Source organism: Choloepus didactylus, chromosome 7, assembly GCF_015220235.1.
Source record: "Choloepus didactylus isolate mChoDid1 chromosome 7, mChoDid1.pri, whole genome shotgun sequence".
In the NCBI taxonomy this organism is placed as follows: Eukaryota; Metazoa; Chordata; class Mammalia; order Pilosa; family Megalonychidae; genus Choloepus; species Choloepus didactylus.
In genome coordinates, this window is record NC_051313.1 from 143,005,887 (window position 1) to 143,023,746 (window position 17,860).

Here is a 17,860-nt window from a genome sequence, read left to right on the forward strand (position 1 = left end):
AGAGGAAATACAAATGGCCAAGAAACACATGAAAAAATGTTCAGCTTCACTAGCTATTAGAGAGATGCAAATTAAAACCACAATGAGATACCATCTAACACCGGTTAGAATGGCTGCCATTAAACAAACAGGAAACTCCAAATGCTGGAGGGGATGTGGAGAAATTGGAACTCTTATTCACTGTTGGTGGGACTGTATAATGGTTCAGCCACTCTGGAATTCAGTCTGGCAGTTCCTTAGAAAACTAGATATAGAGCTACCATTTGATCCGGCGATTGCACTTCTCGGTATATACCCGGAAGATCGGAAAGCAGTGACACGAACAGATATCTGCACACCAATGTTCATAGCAGCATTATTCACAATTGCCAAGAGATGGAAACAAACCAAATGTCCTTCAACAGATGAGTGGATAAATAAAATGTGGTATATACACACGATGGAATACTACGCGTCAGTAAGAAGGAACGATCTTGTGAAACATGACAACATGGATGAACCTTGAAGACATAATGCTGAGTGAAATAAGCCAGGCACAAAAAGAGAAATATTATATGCTACCACTAATGTGAACTTTGAAAAATGTAAAACAAATGGTTTATAATGTAGAATGTAGGGGAACTAGCAGTAGAGAGTAATTAAGGAAGGGGGAACAATAATCCAAGAAGAACAGATAAGTTTTTTAACGTTCTGGGGATGCCCAGAAATGACTATGGTCTGTTAATTTCTGATGGATATAGTAGGAACAAGTTCATAGAAAGGTTGCTATATTATGTAACTTTCTTGGGGTAAAGTAGGAACATGTTGGAAGTTAAGCAGTTATCTTAGGTTAGTTGTCTTTTTCTTACTCCCTTGTTATGGTCTCTTCGAAATGTTCTTTTATTGTATGTTTGTTTTCTTTTTAACTTTTTTTTTTCATACAGTTGATTTAAAAAAGAAGGGAAAGTTAAAAAAAAAAAAAAAGAAAGAAAGAAAAACAAGGAAAAAAAATGATGTAGTGCCCCCTTGAGGAGCCTGTGGAGAATGCAGGGGTATTCGCCTACCCCGCCTCCATGGTTGCTAACATGACCACAGACATAGGGGACTGGTGGTTTGATGGGTTGAGCCCTCTACCATAAGTTTTACCCTTGGGAAGACGGTTGCTGCAAAGGAGAGGCTAGGCCTCCCTATATCTGTGCCTAAGAGTCTCCTCCTGAATGTCTCTTTGTTGCTCAGATGTGGCCCTCTCTCTCTGGCTAAGCCAACTTGAAAGGTGAAATCACTGCCCTCCCCCCTACGTGGGATCAGACACCCAGGGGAGTGAATCTCCCTGGCAACGTGGAATATGACTTCCGGGGAGGAATGTAGACCCGGCATCGTGGGACGGAGAACATCTTCTTGACCAAAAGGGGGATGTGAAAGGAAATGAAATAAGCTTCAGTGGCAGAGAGATTCCAAAACGAGCCGAGAGGTCACTCTGGTGGGCACTCTTACGCACACTTTAGACAACCCTTTTTAGGTTCTAAAGAATTGGGGTAGCTGGTGGTGGATACCTGAAACTATCAAACTACAACCCAGAACCCATGAATCTCGAAGACAGATGTATAAAAATGTAGCTTATGAGGGGTGACAATGGGATTGGGAAAGCCATAAGGACCACACTCCACTTTGTCTAGTTTATGGATGGATGAGTAGAAAAATAGGGGAAGGAAACAAACAGACAAAGGTACCCAGTGTTCTTTTTTACTTCAATTGCTCTTTTTCACTCTAATTATTATTCTTGTTATTTTTGTGTGTGTGCTAATGAAGGTGTCAAGGATTGATTCAGGTGATGAATGTACAACTATGTAATGGTACTGTAAACAATGGAAAGTACGATTTGTTTTGTATGACTGCGTGGTATGTGAATATATCTCAATAAAATGATTAAAAAAAAAAAAGCCATTCCAACACGTTTGGTATTTACAAACTCAGCAGCACTAGCACCCCACTTCTGGTACCAAAATCTGTTCTAGTCTGCTAATGCTGCTAGAATGCAAAACACCAGAAATGGATTGGCTTTTATAAGAGGGGGTTTATTTGGTTACAAAATTACAGTCTTAAGATCATAAGGTATCCACAGTAACACATCAACAGTCAGGTACCTTCACAGGAGGATGGCCAATGGTGTCTGGAAAACCTCTTTTAGCTGGGAAGTCATATGGCTGGCATCTGCTCCATGTTCTGCTTTCAAAATGGCTTTCTCCCAGGATGTTCCTCTTTAGGCTTCAGCTTCTTTCCAAATGTCATCACTCTCAGTTGCTCATGGGGCATCTGTCCTCTCTTCACTTCTCCAGAACAAAAGTCTGCTTTCAAAGGCCATCTCTAAAATGTCTCTGTAAACTGCAGTTCCTCTCTCAGCTCCTGTGCATTCTTCAAAGTATCCCTCTTGGCTGTAGCAAGCTTGTTCCTTCTGTCTGAGCTTATAGAGTGCTCCAGTAAACTAATCAAGACCCATGCTGAATGGGAGGGGCCACACCTCCATTGAAATCATCCAATCAGAGTTATCATCCACAATTGGGTGGGTCACATATCCATGGAAACACTCAAAGAATTACAATCTAATCAACACTATATGTCCACCCACACAAGATTAGATCAAAGATAATGGCATTTAGGGAGACATAATACATTCAAACCAGCACAACAGATGAATAGAAAAATGAGGACAAAAAGTAAATGTATAATAGGGAGGGATGGGGAATATGGGATGTTTTGGGTGTTCTTTTTTACTTTAACTTTTATTCTTATTCTTTTTTGTGTTTGGTAATGAAAATGTACAAAAATTGATTGTGGTGATTAATGCACAACTATATAATGGTGCTGTGAGCAATTGATTATACAACATGGATGATTGTATGGTATGTGAATATGTCTCAATAAAATTGAATTTTAAAAAATGATCTTCAGTATGCTCAAGGAGATGAAGGAAAATACAGAGGAAGAACTAAAGGATATCAGGAAAACAATGAATGAGCAATATGAGAATCTCAATAAGGAGACAGAAATTTTAAAAAGGAACCAAACAGAAGTACTGGAGTTGAAGACCACAATACTTGAAATAAGAATTTCCAGGAGGGTCCCAACAGAAGATTGGAGCTGGCAGAAAAAAGACTCAATGAACTCCGAGACAAGACAATTGAAATGAATCAGGTTAAGGAGCAGAAGGAAAAAAGACTCATAAAAAGCAAAAATAGCCTAAGAGATCTCTGGGACACCATCAAGCATACCAATATATGCATTAACGGGACCCCAGAAGGAGAAAAATATATGAAACATATTTCATAAATAGATGAAAAATATGATAGAAATAAGAAAGGTGCAGAAGGAATATTCAAAGAAATAATGACAGAGAACTTCCCAAACTTAGCAAAAGACATGAATATGCATATCTAAGAAGCCCAGAGAATACCAAACATGATAAAGTTAAAGAAGAAAATGCCCCGTCACATACTGATCAAATTGTCGAATGCAAAGGACAAGGAAAGAGTTCTGACAGCTGCAAGAAAAAAGCAACATGCTACTACAAAATACTCCAAATTCAACTGAGTTCTGGTTTCTCATCAGAAACCTTGGAGGCCAGAAGGCAGAGGATTGGAATAAAGTGCTGAAAGAAAACAACTGCCAATCATAAATTTTATGTCCAGCAAGACTTTCTTTCAAAAATGAGGGAGAGATTAAGACATTTCCAGAGAAACAAAAGCTGAGGGAGTTCATCACCACTACACCTGCCCTACAAGCAATGCTACAGGGAGATCTTCAGTCCAAAAGGAAAGGACACTAGACAGTGGTTCAAAGCAGTATAAAGAAATAAAGACCTTTGGTGAAGGTAACCATTTGGGTAATTATAAATGCCTGCAAGATGGTATTGTATCTTGTTGTATGTAACTCCCTTCCTACTTCCTAAAGGTGCTAAAATGCAGATGCATGAAAAGTAATTATAAATCTATGGTTTTGCACATACAATATACAAGGATATAATTAATATCAAGTACAAAAAGGTGGGGGGACAGAAGGGTATAGGAACAGTGTATCTGTATGCTATTGAAGTCAAGTTGCTATCTAATCAAAAATGTTTAGGATGCCAAATTTTAACTCAATGGTAACCACAAACAAAATACATGAAAATTTTATTCCAATAGAAATGAGAAGGATACTCAACATGATACAATTCAAAAAATCAAATAAATATGCATATAGACATTATGGAAGAATGAGAGACCAAAAAGGTTTAAGATGTACAAACACTAAATATCAACAAGGCAGAAGAAAGTCCTGCATTATCAGTAGTGACTTTAAATGAAAATGGATTAAACTCTCCAGTCAAAAGGCAGAGATTGATAGAATGTATAAAAAAAGCATGAAATATATGCTGTTTTCAAGAGAATCATCTTAAATTCAAAGACATAAGTAGGTTGAAAGTGAAAATAGAAAAAATAAACCATGCAAGAAGCAATCAAAAGAGAGTGGGTGTGCTGGTTTGAATGTATTATGTCCCCCAGAAAAGGCCATATTCTTTGATGTAATCTTGTGTGGGCAGAGGTATCAGTGTTGATTAGATTGTAATTCTTTGAGTGATTCTGTGGAGATGCGCCCCACCCAACTGTGCGTGATGACTCTGATTGGATGATTTCCATGGAGGTGTTACCCCACCCATTCAGGGTGGGTCTAAATTAAATCACTGGAGCCATATAAATGAGCTGACAAACAGAAGGAACTCAGTGCAGCTGAGAGTGACATTTTGAAGAGGAGCTACAGCCAAGAGGGACACTTTGAAGAATGCACAGGAGCTGAGAGAGTAGCTGCAGATGAGAGACAGTTTGAAGATGGCCATTGAAAGCAGACTCTTGCTCTGGAGAAACTAAGAAAGGACAAACACCCCAAGAGCAACTGAGAGACATTTTTGAGGAACTGCAGCCTAGAGAGGCACATCCTGAGAGAAAGCCATTTTGAAACCAGAACACTGGAGTAGACACCAGCCATGTGCCTTCCCAGCTAACAGAGGTTTTCCAGACATCACTGGCCATCCTCCAGTGAAGGTACCTGATTGTTGATGTGTTATCTTGGATGTTTTATGGCCTTAAGACTGTAACTGTGTAACCAAATAAACCCCCTTTTATAAAAGCCAATCCATCTCTGGTGTTTTGCATCCTGGCAGCATTAGCAAACTAGAACAGTGGGGTAGCTATAATACCAGATAAAATATATTTTAAGTCAAAAACAATAAATAAGGGACAATGATGGTCATTATATACTGAAAAGGAAGACATAATTTTATATATATATATATATATATATATATATCTAACAGCAGAGTCCCAAAGTATATAAAGCAATTTTTGACAGGTTTGAAGGGAGGAATAGGTGGTATACATTAATAGTAGGAGACTTTAATACCTCACTTTCAATAATGGATAGAATATCTAGACAAAAGATCAATAAGGAAATAGAAGACTTCCACAGTACTGAAAAAAAATAAGACCTAATAGACATTTACAGAACACTTCATCCAACAACAACAGAATAGACATTCTTCTTGTGTGCACATGGATCATTCTCCAGGATATACCATATTTTAGGCCACAAAATATATATCTCAAAAATATTGAAATCATACAATGTACTGTGTCTGACCACAATGGACTGAAACTGGAAATCAGTAACATACAGACAAATGGAAAATTCAAAAAATGGGGAAATTAAACAATGTATTCTTTAGAAGATTTGGGAAGTTTTCCCCAACAATTTCTTTGAATACTCTTCCTAGACCTTTACCCTTTTCTTCCCCTTCTGGGACACCAATGAGTCTTATATTCGGACGTTTCATATTATCTATCATATCCCTGAGGTCCATTTCGAGTTTTTCAATTTTTTTCCCCATTCTTTCTTTTATGCTTTCATTTTCCATTCTGTCATCTTCCACGTCACTGATTCGTTGTTCAACTTCCTCTAGTCTTGTACTATGAGTGTCCAGAATCTTTTTAATTTGGTCAACAGTTTCTTTAATTTCCATAAGATCATCCATTTTTTTATTTAGTCTTGCAATGTCTTCTTTATGCTCTTCTAGGGTCTTCTTGATTTCCTAACAATGTATTCTTAAACAACCAATGGGGTAAAGAGGAAATCACAAGAGAAATAAGGAAATAACCTGAGGCATATGAAAATGAAAAAATAACATGCCAAAAGTTGTGGGACGCAGCAAAGGCAGAGCTGAGAGGGAAATTTATACCTCTAAATGCTCATATTAAAAAAGAAGAAAGATTTCAAATCAGAGACCTAATCTCAAATCTGAAAGAACAAGAAAATGAAGAGCAAACTAAGCCCAAAGTGAGCATAAGGAAGAAAATAAGAAAAATTAGAGGAGAGATAAATGAAATGGAGAATAAAAAAGAAACAGGGAGAATTAACAAATCCAGAAGTTGGCTATTTGATAAAATTAACAAACCTTTAGCTAGACTAACAAAGAAAAAAGAGAGAGGACATAAATGACTAAAGTCACAAATGAAAAGGGGGATATTACTACCAGACCACTGAAATGAAAAGGACTGTAAGATGATACTATGAACAAGTGTATGCCAACAAATTAGCTAAGCTGGATGGCTATCTAATGGACCATATTCCTAGAAATACACAAACTAGCTACACTGACTCAAAAAGAAATAGACCTCAACAAACCAGTAATTAGTAGAGACTGAATCAGTCATCAAAAACCTCCCAACAAAGAAAAGCCCAGAGCAGATGGCTTCAAGGGTGAATTCTACCAATCATTCCAAGAAGAATTAATGCTCAAACTCTTTCAAAAAATTGAAGAGGAGAGAACACTTTTCTAACTCACTCTTCAAGGCCAACATCACCTTCATACCAAAGCTAGATAAAGATATCACAAGAAAAGAAAATTGCAGACCATTTTCTTTCATGAATATGGATGTGAAAATCCTCAACAAAATACTAGCAAACCAAATTCAACAGCACATTGAAGGAATTAAGGCTGGCAGCTTCACTCACACTCAGCCGAGCACCTGTGCTGCATGGAGGCTGGCTCAGGCACTCACAACATGCTTTCCCAGGCAGTGTGCAACATGAGCAGGAAGCTGGCACAGCTTTGGAATTTGGGATTCCAGGCAAAGCACAGCCTCCCTGATTTGCCTTATGATTATTGTGCCCTGGAGCCCCACATCAACGTGCCTATCATGCAGCTGCACCACAGCAAACATCACATTGCATATGTGAATAACTTGAACGCTACTAAGGAGAAATATAAAGAGGCACTGGCAAAGGCTGATATTAAAACTTGGGTAGCACTTCAGCCTACACTGAAGTTCATTGGTGGAGGCCATATCAACCAAACCATTTTCTGGACAAACCTTAGCCTTAATGGTGGCAGAGAACTCAAAGGGGTGTTGCTGGGAGCCATCAAACATGACTATGGTTCCTTTGATAAATTTAAGGAAAAGTTGCCAGCTGTGTGTGTGTTGGTGTTCAAGATTCAGGTTGGGGTTGGCTTGGCTTCAACAAGGAATAGGGAACTGTGCCAGTCTGGATATATCATGTCTCCCAGAAAAGTCATGTCCTTTAATGCAATCTTGTGGGGGCAGACTTATTAATCTTGATTAGGGTGGAAACTTTTGATTGAATGTTTCCATGGAGATGTGACCCACTTAACTGTGGGTAAGAACTCTGAATTATTTCCATGGAGGTGTGGCCCCTGCCCATTCAGGGTGGGTCTTGATTGGTTCACTGAAGCACTTACGATTGCTCAGGAGCCAACACAGACCAAGATGCCTGGAGTCCTTTGGAGATGCTTGCCCAGACTTTGCTCTGGAGAAGCTAAGAGAGGACCCCAGATGCTTAGAGAGAAATGCCCCAGGAGAACAAGTAAGAATGCACAGTACCTGAGAGAGAGAAGCTAAAAGAGGACCCCCAGATGCTTAGATGCACAGGATCTGAGGAAACTAAGAGGAACAAGCCCAGAGACATTTTGGAAAAAGTCATTTTGAAACCAGAATCCAGGAGGAAAGGACCAGCAGACACCAGCCATGTACCTTCCCAGCTGACAGAGGTGTTCTAGGTGCCATTGACCTTTCTTCAGTGAAAGTATTCTTTTGTTGATGCCTTAGTTTGGACACTTTTATGGCCACAGAACTGTAAATTCATAACCTAATAAATCCCCTTTATAAAAGCCAATTCATTTCTGATATTTTGCATAACAGCAGCTCTCACAAACCAGAACAGATTTTTGGTACTAGAGAAATAGGGTGCTGCTGAGTTTGCAAACACCAAACATGTTGGAATAGCTTTTGAAATGGATAAGGGGAAGATTCTGGAAGAATTGTGAGGAGCTTGGTAGAAAAGGCCTAGATTGCTTCAGAGACTGTTGATAGAATTATGGACTCTGTTCTGGTTTGCTAAAGCTGCCATTATGCAAAATACCAGAAATGGATTTGCTTTTGTAAAGGGGGTTTATTTTGTTACAAATTTACAGTCTGAAGGCCATGAAAATGTCCAAATTAAGGCATCAACAAGAATATACCTTCACTGAAGAATGGCCAATGGTGTCTGGAAAACCTCTGTCAGCTGGGAAGGCATGTGACTGGAGTCTGCTGATCCTTTGCTTCTGGGTTCTGGTTTCAAAATGGCCTTCTCCAAATGTCTCTGGACTTGTCTCTCTTAGCTTCTCTGGCCAAACTCTGGGCTAGCATCTCTTAGCTAAGCAACTCCAACTGTCCTTCTGTACACATCTCCAAGCATCTCTAATCATCAGCATCAGCTCACATCTGGGCCTGTGTGGCTTTTTTTAAAGGACTCCAGTAAACTAATTGTGCCAGTTTGAATGTATTATGTCCCCCCAAATGCCATTATCTTTGATGTAATCTTGTGTGGGCAGACCTATCAGTGTTAATTAGATTGTAATTCTTTGAGTGTTTCCATAAGATGCACCCCACCCAACTGGGTGATGACTCTGATTGGATATTTTCCATGGAAGTGTTGGCCCGCCCATTGGGTGGGTCTGAATTACATTACTGGTGCACTATATAAGATCAGACAGAAGGAGTGAGCTTGCTACAGCCAAGAGGGACACTTTGAAGAAAGCACAGGAGCTGCAGATGAGAGACAGTTTGAAGACAGCCATTGAAAGCAGACTCTTGCTCTGGAGAAGCTAAGAGAGGACAAATATCCCAAGGGCAACTAAGAGTGACATTTTTGAGGAGCTGAAGCCTAGAGAGGAACATCCTGGGAGAAAGCCATTTTGAAACTAGAATGCTAATCAAGACCCAGGCTGAATGGGCGAGGCCACACCTCCATGGAAATAATTCAATCAGAGAGTTATCACCTGTGGTTGGCTGAGTCACATCTCCATGGAAACAACCTAATCCAAATATCCCACAAGATTGGATTAAAAGATCATGGCTCTTTTGGGGGGACATAATATATCCAAACCAGCACAGACTCTAAAGATACTTCCAACAAAGTATTAGACAGAAATGTTGAATGTGTCATTGCAAACTGGAAGAAAGGTGATCCTTGTTTTAAAGTGCAGAGAATTTGGCAAAATTGAGTCCTGGTGTTGGATGGAAGGCAGAATTTGAAAGCAACAAGCTGGGATACTTAGCTGAAGAGCTCTCCAAACTAAATGTTGAAAATGCAGCCTGGTTTCTCCTTGCAGCTTATAGTCAAATGTGAAAGGAAAGAGATAAGCTGAGAACTGAACTCTTGGGTTCAAAGAAACCAGAAATTGATGGTCTGGAAAACTGGGCTTCTAGAAAGTGAAACCTCAGAGGCTACAACCCCATGTAAGGATTTAATGACACCTGGAACCAGCCAGCCATTTCAGTACAAGCCAGGATCAGAGATGGAGTTATCCAGAAAGGATTTGTGGAAAGTCCTATTGTCTGACGGTTTTGACCCCGTGTGCTGCATGCCGAGCCAACAAATTTTTTGTGAGATCTGAATAGATAGAACCACTGCCAGTCTGGACTAAAAGGGACAGAAAAGTGACAGATTGAAAGAAACATTTCTTCAGAGAAGGCAGAACCATGGAAGCCAAAATCTGAAGCCAAGAAATCTTGGGCAAGGAGAGCAGAGCAACCTGTGCATGTGAAATGGGTGAATTTGCCCTGGAGGCAGAGGGCGGGCCTTCTGCTTCAATGCTCAGGAAGAGTGCTGCCACCCCAGGTCTCAGAGAGGGTGAAGCACACTCCCTGGGGATTGGGGAGAGCCTGGCCACCACCCCACTGTTCTGAGAGGGGAGAGCCTTGCCCTGGAGATGCAGAGATTACAGATTGCTGCTTGTTTTAATCAGGATCCATTGCAAGGAAAAAAGGACCTTATTCCACTGCTAGGAATTGATGCATGGAAGCATGCTTATTTGTGAAGTGGGGCCCCTTTCCCTTAATACCAAAACATCTGCAAAGCAACAGTGTTGTGTAAATGGCATTAGGCCATGAGGAGGGGGGAGTGAGACTGGGCCTGTACCAGTTAAAGGAAGCAAACTTTACCGTTTAGGGGAGGCAAAGCTGCGATTGCACGCATCAGCCAAGCATAACCCTTTTAACAATAACTGCTCCAGGCCTAAGTGAAACTTTTTGTAACCCTTTAATAATCAATAGCTGCTCCAGCTCCAAGTGAAACTCTTTGTGAAATTGTTTTTTGTGATCAAGAGCTAACTGCCAACTCCGCTTCTGTTAGAATAGCTTGCTTGCTTGCATTTCTAGGATACGGGTTCTGTCTATATAAGGCACCAGCGCACACAGGTTGGGGCTGCTGCTTGCTAAACTCCCTGCGTGGAGAGAGAGACAGCAGCCACTGGCTGGCTAATTAAAAAGGCTCTTTAAATTCTGTTTGGCTGTCTTGTACTTTAACTCACAGGCACCGTAACATTTGGAGGCCCCAGTGAGATTTTTATCCTCAGCATTTGCTGAGGCTCATCAGTCGAGACAAAGGTCTGACTACCAGCCCTCCCCCAGGGGGCGTGCGCTGAGAGACGTTCCTCAGCCCTGGCAGAGAACCAAGTGGTCAAGCCTCGAAATTCAAAAATCCACCTCTGGAGCCATCTGGACTTGGGCCCACAATGGTAAGAGATCTCTAATCTGGTCTGGTGGGGTACCCCTTTAGGGTCTTTAGGAGGGCTGGACGCAGCCATAACTCCAAGACCTGGCCTCGGACCACGACGGTGGCCGGTGGCCTCAGGTTCAGGTTCTGGTAAGTCTCTGTTTTGTGTTTTGTTGTTAGTGTCTTTGTTCTGTTCTGTTTCTGTTTTGTCAACCATCAGTCCCGCAATGGGTCAGTCTCCGTCTGCTTCCACTTGCTCTCTGTTGCAGTGTTTCTTGAAAAATTTTCAGAACTTCCACCAACGAGCTGCAGGGTCAGGGGCTATGGTCAACCCAGGAACTCTTCCGGCCCTTGGCAAATTCAAATGGCCAACCTTTCCAAATTCTAATTGGCCCCCCAAGGGCACTCTAAATTTGCTAATTACCTTTCAGGTTCAAAGAGTCATTTACGGGAGTGCAGGACACCCAGATCAGATTCCCTATATTGAAACCTGGATTGGCATCCTCACTGACCGCCCCAAATGGCTTAATCAATTTTCTGCATATTGCTGTCCATGGGCTCCAGGAGGGCTGGGGTGGGGGTGAACAAGCCCTTTGTCTGGAGGCAGTAGCACGTGGCTACAGACTCGGGTGTTGCCTTCCTGCTGCTGGGCCAGGCGGGCAAGCCTATCCCCACAGTTTGAGAACTGGTAAACAAGCGCTGGAGTGGTGAACAGGTGCCAGGACCTGCCTCTGGCCAGGATGCAGGCTTTCCCCTGTGAAACGGGCTGCCAGTGAATTGTTTGTCAATGATCAGCAGTCACCAGCTGGACACTGACTGGAGAGAGCAGAGACGGGTCCCCAAGTATGCGAGCCAGGGAGTGATCCCCAATATCCTTTGTTTTTGGTATTTCTGTTCCATCATGGGTCACAGGACATCTGTCTGCTTGTACATCCAGGGGTGTCCAGGAGGCAGTGTGTTCCCAGATGCTGGGGACATGCCAGCCCCCTGGGAGGTGGTGTTGACTGCTGGCCTGGTGCTTAAAAAGTGGCTCATCTTTTCTTAGTGACACCACTTGCTTTTCGTCTTGCAGCCTCTGACCTCAGAGGATCCTTTTGCACTTTCTAGAAACGGCAGACCACTGTTGGGGAGTGTTGGCCAGAGCTCCACTGAACAACATATTTGGGCATCAGAAACAGCCACATGAAAAGGCTGAGATGGGGGGGTGGTTAGTAAAGACAAGTGGCTTCTCTGCGTTCAGCCAGGAGGTGGGGGTGGGGGCAGAGGCTCCCCATGGGGCACGGTAAGCCTCACACTCATCCCTGTGACTGAGCTGTGCTAGAGCTAACCCACCAGGTGACAGCTGTCCCGCTGGAGCCCACCTGTCTATGTCTGAGGCACCATGGTGGTACGAGTGCTGCATGTCCTCACGGGAACCCTGCTGGGGGCCAGAGGCCACTTCCCTGGGCAGGGGGCGAGGCAGGCCACCTGAGGGCAGGGAGGCTGCCACTCGGCTCCCTGGGACTAAAATTGTTCAACACCTAAACTGTCCAAAAAGCAAAATGTGCTCATTCTAAAGGGCCACTGAAAAGGCCCCCAGTCCTCGACCCCCCCACAGGATAGTCCCCCCTTATCACGGCCCCCACCTTATTCCGTAGAACCCTCTGCCCCTAGCGCGGGGCCCTTTCCGGGAATAGTTCAGGTTCCCCCCTACCCTAAGTTCAGGAGGACCCCTTGTTCCCACTCCAGAGTTTGCAAATATCTTTTAATACTCATTTTTAAAGTGGTTTTATATTGCAGAAGTTCATGGTATGTCATTTAATGCAAAACTGAAACCATTTTACTTCAATGTTATTAAAAAGGTTTGTTTTATTAGAAAGTAAATGTGTTGTTGCAGTGTTTTGTGGCCTGTTTAAAGGCTTTTGTTTAGCAAAGTGAATGTAAAATACAGTAAAATGTTAAGTTGCCATCTACTTTATGAAATCCATCAACTTGAAATTTTTTTTTAAACCCTATCAAGGAAGTGAGATGTGCAATAAAGAGTAAGTATGCAGTCATGTTTTTATGTCATGTTTAAAAATCCATAAATTGCTCCACTTACTGGATTTTTGCTGATGGCTGAATTGTGAATTAATAATAGAATCATGCCCTTAGCAAATATTTAGTTTTGTTTTAAAATTTAAATTAAGAGATTTCTAGATGCCTTTCCCACCCCACCCCTCATCTTGGGATGGGATGATTTATATATATATATATATAAGCAGTATTTATTTAACTATTCTATAAAATTATTGAGAGCCAGGTAAGGCCTTTAAACACTCCTTCCCATGGTTCTTAAATAACATAAAGTAATTGTGCAATGTTGCTGATGGTGAACCTAGCAAACTGCATTCAAATTCAAATATGTTGGAATGAGTAATCCAACAAAATTCTATTTCAATCAAATCCTCATCCTTTGACTTTGTGTGAAAGGAGTACTCTCCTTCCAGTGAAGAATTATCACAGAGGTTCATTAAATGGGACTCTAACCCAGTGTTCTTACTGTATTTTACATGTGCCCCCCTCCGAACTCCCGGCACTGCAGCCCACCTGAAGCCAGGCCTGAGGCGCCATACCCCTCGGGGAAAGACTCAGTCCTTTATTTGTTCGGGCCCCTAATGCTGGGGCCCGGCTGCACTACCTCACCGGGCTGGGCAGGAGTCCCTGCTGCTAACCCCCTCCTCAAGGAGGGACCCAGAATTTAGTTTCTGGTCTCTCCATCCAACCCTGCTCCAGCTAAAACTTTTGGTATTTATTCTGGGCAAAAACCCAGACAGTATACTTTATATTAATTGCTTCAATTTATATTTATTGAGCACCTACTGTTTTAGGTGCTGGGGATACAAGAGGGTCAAAACCCTCAAGAACTAATCTCTTTGTTAAAGTCCATTTTCTTTACCCATCATCCCACATGGGACAACTGTCAACAACTTTCGCAAACCCTTTTCACATCAAAAGAGAGAGAAAATCTGTGCCCAAGGATGGAAACTAGTCGTGGGGCCAGACGGTCTGCCAACCACAGAGGTAGACCACCTCGAGGCTGTTTTTCCCTTCACCCGACCCCGGTGAAACCCTAACACTAATCAAGGTAAGGAGGCTCTCGAACAGTACCGCCAGACTCTAATGGGGGCTCTCTGAGAAGCAGTGCGGAAGCCTACAAATATGTCCAAGGTAACTGAGGTGACTCAGGGGGCCACTGAGTCCCCTGATGCTTTTCTAGAGTGCCTCCAGGAGGCTTACCAATTATACACCCCTATAGATCCGGAGGCACCAGAAAACAGGCGAGCAATTAATATTGCTTTTGTCGCCCATTCAGCCCCAGATATAAGGAAAAAGTTACAAAAGTTAAAAGGCTTTAAAGGAAAAGTACTAAGCGAGTTGGTGGGGGTTGCTCAACGAGTCTTCAATAATAAGGAAAGTTCCAAAAACTTAAACAAAAATGGCAAAGGTCCTACTTGCCATAAGTAAAGACCAGGCGCGGAATAAAAACCGAGGAAGGAACCAGAAATTCAATGAAAAGTCGGGAGGAGGTAATAGACTGTCCAGTGGGAAAGGAGGATGAAGAGGGCCCCCTCTAGGCCAAAATCAATGCGCGTTCTATAAGGAGGAGGGAGACTTTCAGACTCTAAAAAAGGCACTCACTCAGGCCCCAGCCTTAGCACTCCCAAATCTCAAAAAGCCATTCCAGCTGCATGTAGCCGAGGCACAAAGGGCAGCAAAAGGAGTGTTAACACAGCACTTAGGGCCATGGAAACGGGTCATAACTTATCTTTCAAAGCACCTCAATCCGGTTGCGGCAGGCTGGCCTAACTGTCTACACAGACAGCCGGTATGCGTTTGCCACCACACATGTGCATGGAACCATCCACCAGGAACGTAGTCTCCTAACCTCTGGAAAAAAAAAAAAAATATGCCCGAAGCCAAGAAAAATGCTTTCGCCAACCAGACGGCCAAAGAAGCAGCCCTAAAACCAGTGGAGCCTCTTCAAGTTTTGTCCCTCCTACCGCCTCGGGTACTAAAAACTACCCCAACTTATTCAAACTCTAATATTCAGCTACTCCAGAATCCTCCTACCAAAAGCACTAAAAAAAAACTTAATTTTCCAAACACATCGAAGTACACACTTGGAAAGGACAAAATTAGCTAAACTGCTAAGAACTGACTTTTACATACCTAAGCTTTTTCAAGTAGCAAAGGAGGTAAGCAAAAAATGTCACGTCTGTGCTCAAGTCAACTCAAGTCATGTAAGTACCCCTGCTGCCCCTGGTCACCGCCTAAGAGGTCAACTCCCAGGAAAGCAATGGGAAATAGACTTCACGAAACTGCCTCCTGAACCAGGGGGATACAAGTACTTACTTGTGCTAGTGGACACCTTCTCAGGATGGGTTGAGGCCTACCCAACTTGGTCAGAGTCAGCTCAGGTAGTAGCTAAGAAAGTATTAGCCAAAATTATTCCTCAGTTTGGCCTACCGATAGCAATGGGGTCTGACAATGGTCCGGCTTTTATAGCCCAAATTACTCAAAATTTGGCAAGAGCATTAGAAATTGAATAAAAGTTACACTGCATTTACAAACCGCAAAGCTCAGGGCAGGTAGAAAGAATGAATCCAATGCTTAAAGAAACCCTCACCAAACTAAAAATAGAGACTGGCGGAAACTGGGTGAGCCTCCTTCCGTTTGCCTTGCTCAAAGCTAAATGCACTCCTTATGTAAAAGCTATTACCCCATATAAAGCCATGTTCAGCAGGCCACCCCCAATTCTCCCCAAAATAGGGGAGGAACAGCTTGCCCTTTTAACTAACTCTAAACTTCTCAAGTCCTTACAGATCTTGCACTATAACTCCAGAAACAACCACTGCACCATCCGCACCCACCACCTGAAACCTAAAACCACGAGAACAGGGACCCCTATGGCTGACCCTTTGGTGTAAACTGGAACTTACTGGAAGCGGTCAATACGTGCCTAGGTGGGGGACATGTGGGATTGCAAGGCTTTGGCTGTAGGAACCTAAACTTGAAACAGGGACTATGGGATAGTCAGCACTGTATCTGTCCACAAGAAAGTACCTCAGCAGCATGTGGAAGAGAAAATAATTATTTCTGTTACAGTTAGGGCTGTAAAACTATAGCCCCATAAAAAAATGTAAACCGTCTGTTAAGGGTCACAGGGAATAAAAGGCCAAAAGCTCCTACTAAAAATTGTGCAATTAAAAGCTATAACCCTGTTACTTTTAAACCACAGCAGTTTTAAAAAGATTCCCAGTGGTTGGGGAAAAAAAACGTAAAAATTGCATCTATATGTATCAGAACTTTAGATAACTTTCAAGGACAAGAAACATGTTTCCAGTCCCCTCAATTCCCCCTATCTACTTCTTCTTACACTAATTCTTGTGCCTCTGTACTACTCTGGCGAGGGAGGTAGAAAGCACCTTGGGCTAACTAGCCTCCAACAAGTCAAGCAAGGAGGACCAGTATTAGTGCCGGTACTCCTTGGGCTTAAAGTAGCTGGAGCAGCCACAGTAAAAACCGCAGCACTTGTCACAGGAAACCAAAACTTCAAAATCCTTAGTAAACTCATGGTTTTGCAGTCTCAATATCAACACCTCCCCTCAGAAGAAACAATGATTTGATTCTCCCTAAAAACCAGTGGGGAATGAAGTGGGGCCCCTTTCCCTTAATCCCAAAACATCTGCAAAGCAACAGTGTTGTGTAAATGGCATTAGGCCATGAGGAGGGGGGAGTGAGACTGGGCCTGTACCAGTTAAAGGAAGCGAACTTTACCGTATAGGGGAGGCAAAGCTGCGGTTGCATGCATCAGCCAAGCATAACCCTTTTAACAATAACTGCTCCAGGCTCAAGTGAAACTTTTTGTAACCCTGTAATAATCAATAGCTGCTCCAGCTCCAAGTGAAACTCTTTGTGAAATTGTTTTTTGTGATCAAGAGCTAACTGCCAACTCTGCTTCTGTTAGAATAGCTTGCTTGCTTGCATTTCTAGGATATGGGTTCTGTCTATATAAGGCACCAGTGCACACAAGTCGGGGCTGCTGCTTGCTAAACTCCCTGCATGGAGTGAGAGACAGCAGCCGCTGGCTGGCTAATTAAAAAGGCTCTTTAAATTCTGTTTGGCTATCTCGTACTTTAACTCGTGGGCACCATAACAATTTGCCTTCAGTATAAACATGTCAGACCTGATTATCCAAAAGCTGTTAGGAATGTAATCAATTGGGAGACTGCAAATGAAAGATATATGACTTGCAAGAAATGAAACATCAATCATTACACCAATTATGTAAAGCTCTTTATGACTGTTTTTGTAACAGTGTAGAGTCTGCAATATACTAATAAGTTTCTCTATTGTAGCATTTCCACATATTGTTTATTGAGGTAGTTCACAAACAGAATTCAAAGTTTGATTGGTCAAATGTTTGAAAATATTGAATGCTTTCTATGATTTCATCTTTTGATGAATATTTTATTTAGAAAGCTAAAATAGCTAGAAAGTTATAATTGTCATCGTAAGAACCATAAAAAAAAATGCTATCCCTGTTCTCTTGGAGCCTATCAGAAAGCCTTTATAACTCTGTGTTATTGCAGTTATAGGAAGTCCATGCTTTTGCCCTGAGTGTTTAACTGTAAAACTCATTTGAAAATTACTATTCTTGTAAGTAATCTTCTGTTTAGTATTATTTCTGGTAGAGCTCACCCAGTGATCTCTAATTATTGAGGGTCACATGTTTTACAGGGTAAATACCATTTTACCATTTTTAAAAACA

General features: G+C 42.1%; 1 protein-coding gene across 1 annotated transcript; it reads left to right on the top strand.

Moving 5' to 3' along the window:
* The first annotated feature begins 7,073 nt into the window (after positions 1–7,073).
* Positions 7,074–17,352, top strand: LOC119540123 (superoxide dismutase [Mn], mitochondrial-like). The gene is made up of 3 exons (XM_037844167.1): positions 7,074–7,415; positions 10,340–10,386; positions 17,253–17,352. Exons 1-3 carry the CDS (start codon positions 7,074–7,076, stop codon positions 17,350–17,352), a joined length of 489 nt encoding a protein of 162 aa, XP_037700095.1.
* The last annotated feature ends 508 nt before the right edge of the window (positions 17,353–17,860 follow it).